Source organism: Pundamilia nyererei, unplaced genomic scaffold (genome assembly GCF_000239375.1).
Source record: "Pundamilia nyererei isolate P.nyererei 1_Seehausen unplaced genomic scaffold, PunNye1.0 scaffold00304, whole genome shotgun sequence".
NCBI lineage: Eukaryota > Metazoa > Chordata > Actinopteri > Cichliformes > Cichlidae > Pundamilia > Pundamilia nyererei.
This window is the reverse complement of record NW_005187705.1, coordinates 397,297-401,117: the sequence shown is the minus strand read 5'-3', so window position 1 is coordinate 401,117 and position 3,821 is coordinate 397,297. Positions and strand designations below refer to the sequence as shown.

Sequence of the window (3,821 nt, the reverse complement as noted above, 5' to 3'; positions counted from 1 at the left end):
CGGTCCATAAAAAAGAAAAATCACAGTCCAGCTATGCATGTTGCCATATAATTTTTTGATTGGTTGACATGATACATTTTAACACGCATAGCAGAGAGTGTATGCTAGAAAATGCATTTTTTTTCCTGCAGGAAATGCGACAATAGTATTTAGGAAGAAACACAGCTTACATTTTTCATAACTGCTCTGGTGTTACATGGCCTATCAACACAATTTGAAACCGGTATGTAGTTTGAAGTCTGCACTTTAACACAAAGTGAAATGGAGACTCTGGGTCACTGCATCTTGTTGCAGTGTTGTCTTAAATTGGTCATGTGAATTGCAACCGTCGACCCCAGAGGGTTAAATCAGTGCTGCCTCCTACTCTTTGCCAGTTCATTCTGCTACATTTGGTGGTAACTCTTTTGTTCTCAGCATATACTATTATATATTGTACATATATTTATAAGTTTCAGATGTAGCCATTCTTGTATTTTGCTTGTTTACATTATTGTATTTTGCACAACTCTGTTGCTTGTGAAGCTCGCACACAAGAATTTCACTCACATGTGCTGTACCAATGTACCTGCACATGTGATGTGACAATAAAAGTGATTTGATTTGATATGCTCATTTCACCCGTGTCTACCGTTGCCTCTTTGTGTCTTACTCCTGTTTTCAGTTCCTTCGGATTCTCCTCCTGCCCTGTTACTCTCCAGTGCTGGTTCAGGTTGCTTCCACTTCTAAGGTCTGTCTACAGCAAAGGTTTCAATATTCATCCCGCTTATCTGTCTGCCCTCCTGCCCATCATGCCTCCCCTGGACCCCCTCTGGAATCTCTGGAACAGGACCTGCGTTCAATCTGTACATAACACACTCCCACCAACTCCACGACAATCAGTACTCATCTTTAGCCATTTCCTTGCCTTCTTGTCCAGTAACCCCTCTTTCCTTTGTTGCAGAGTTGCTGCTCCATCATTCCCTCTGTTGCCCGTCACTAATCATTCTCCAGCAGCAATCTCTGATGATCCCTTGCCCTGGCGATGCTTGTCATCTGAAGTTGTGTTGTGATTCTGAGCTCAAGTTTGTGAGTAAATAAATTAATGTAAATAGTCATTTGCATGTTATGAGTCTGCATTTGGGTCCAAAAACTTTATATGAATCTCTGGTTCATTACATGTTGCTTTCTATTGCATAGATGGACATTTTAACATGGAAGCTTTGAGTGACTGATTCTGGAGCCAGAATCAAATGGCCATGCAAGGAACTGCAGTTTGTGGCACTTCAGGCACAGAGCTTATTGGTTGTATCCAGGATGGAGGCTGATGTTTCAGTGGTAAACATGAATGAGAAACGATCTGCAAATTAATAAAAGCACAGCACAGTTTCCTCAAACAGTCAGAGCAACTTCAGCACGCAGACGAGAAGGCAGAAGGATAAGAAGATAAAAAAGTATAATTCAAGCTTTTCGAGTTTTTGATCATTAGACATTGTCTGTCATTCTCTTCTTTGATTCCAGATCTTGTGATGTATTAATTCAAAGCTTTTAAAAAAATATTTTATTACATTTTACTAAAACATGTATCTATGAATCTAAAAGCTTTGTCTGGTGTGTGTTACCTGTTTCTTGGGTTTTGATGTGTTTTGCAGAAACGAGCTGCTGTGGATGGAGAACCTAACAATGGCGACTCCTCTCAAACAGCTGATTGTGTTTGAACTTGAAGGCTTCTATATACCTCCAGGGTTTGGCCCTTTACTGTTCTTCCTGGCTCTGTTTACCTACATGTTGGTGTTGCTGGGCAATGGTGTCATAGTATCCATGATTGTTATTGACAAGAACCTGCACAGACCCATGTTTGTAATGGTGTGCCACCTGCTAGTCTGTGATCTTTTGGGGTCCACAGCTGTGCTGCCTGGTCTCATGATGCACTTCTTGATGGGGCAGAAGAGGATTGCATACATCCCAGCCATTGCCCAGGCCTTTTCTGTGCACACATATGGGCTAGCAGTGCAGGCTATTCTGGGTGCGATGGCCTACGACAGGTAATAAAACTATCAGCTCAACGTAAAAATCAAAGAAAAAAGAAAATCAAACTTTCCTTTTTGATGCTGCTGTTTGAATTGATAATGGATTATGTCTCCAACCTTTAGCTGTATGTCAGCATTGTGTTCTTTTCGTCTGTTCTTCTTCTGTTTTTATCTTCTTTTGTTTGTAGAATTGTAAGAAAAAGGTTTTTTTTCCAAAGAAATGAGAAACTACAGGATTTTGAAAAGACTTTAAATTTTTTTTTTCATTAACAAAACTTCGAAATTAAAACCTACTACATATCTTTTAGTATAAATGCCCCTTCTATTTCTCTGTGCAGGTACATTGCAGTCTGTGAGCCTCTCAGGTATCACGCTATCATGACCTCGGCTCGGCTGCACTCCTGCTGCGCCCTGGCCTGGTTGCTTGCTCTGCTGCCTATTGCTGTGCTCTTCAGCTTCCACATGAATGTCCCATTGTGTGGCAGAGTCATTCTGCATGTTTACTGCAGCAACCGGGGTATCCTAGGCCTGGCCTGCATTCCCACACCTGCCAGTGACATCTATGGTCAGTCCTAAGTGTATGCAGTAGATGGTTGAACATTTTATCAGCTTCAAATCAGCTTGATTCATAGCCTTAGTTTCACAGTTTAAATTTTTTTTTCTCTCCCTCAATAGTTAAAAGGATGAGTGCAGTATTGCAAACCATTGTCTCCACTTTATACTGTTGTACAAGCAACTTCTGTGTTTTGTTGGATTTTTAGAGAAAGGAATTAAACTGATTGTGTTGTCATGGTTTTTTTTTTTTAAAGAAAAGCTTGTCCCCACAGTGAGATCTCAAGCATTTATTAGCTGTTTTTTCCAGATATAAACAGATTTTAACTGAGGGAACAATTAAACCACATGGTATGGGGACATGTAATACTTGATTGAAAGGACAGTTGTCTCTTTTTATTCGGTAGGTCTGGCCATGACCTGGACTGTGAGTACAGGGATCTTCCTTATCATTGCTTTTTCCTACATCAGGATCCTGCAAGTATCTCTAAAACACAGCAGAATCGACACCAGCATCCGCAGCAAGGCCTTTCAAACCTGTGCTTCTCACCTCGTCGTGTACGTGCTCTACCAAATAGCCTCAGTGATCATAATTGTGAGTTACAGGTTTCCTTCAGTGTCTGAAAACCTAAAGAAATTCTTTAGCATTCTGTTCATCATCGTTCCACCAGCCATCAACCCCATTATCTACGGACTGGTCAGTAAAGAGTTACGCAGCAGCATCATTAAACACTTCACAATCTAGTGCAGTGTAAATGTTCCAAAAATACTGGATACTCATACAAGAGGCAGAACAAAGCCCAACAAAGTTTTTTAATATTATTGATATTATTAATTAATATTTATTTATTAATTGTTGTTGTGATTTATATATAAATGATACCAAATTGTATTAATGTCAAGATGAATGGACCCAAACTCCTGTAATTTCAGAATGAATGACCTGATTTGTCTTCCTTTCTACATCTATGAAAAAAAGTGAATGTCTTAATGCCTCAAGGAAGTTAATTACTTTAGAATAGAATAGCCCTTTATTGTCATTGTACATGTACAGTGAAATTATGGGTGCTACACTCTGCAGGCGTATAAAAAATACATAAATAGGAATAAATAGCAAACAGAAAAGACACATAGAGTCTAGAGGAATACATATACAAAACATAGAAAGGCACACAGTGGAGAGCAAAGTGCTTGGAAGTAGTGCAAAGACAAGACTTGGTCTGAATAGAGTCATGTAGGGTTAATCTGACCATGGCTCAGATT

At 39.6% G+C, this 3,821-nt stretch overlaps 1 protein-coding gene across 1 annotated transcript; it reads left to right on the top strand.

Annotated features, from left to right (window-relative positions):
• Positions 1–1,659: 1,659 nt before the first annotated feature.
• On the top strand, positions 1,660–3,303 carry LOC102193821 (olfactory receptor 10G6-like). Its single transcript, XM_005751264.1, has 3 exons — positions 1,660–2,021; positions 2,345–2,571; positions 2,966–3,303. Exons 1-3 carry the CDS (start codon positions 1,660–1,662, stop codon positions 3,301–3,303), a joined length of 927 nt encoding a protein of 308 aa, XP_005751321.1.
• Positions 3,304–3,821: the final 518 nt, after the last annotated feature.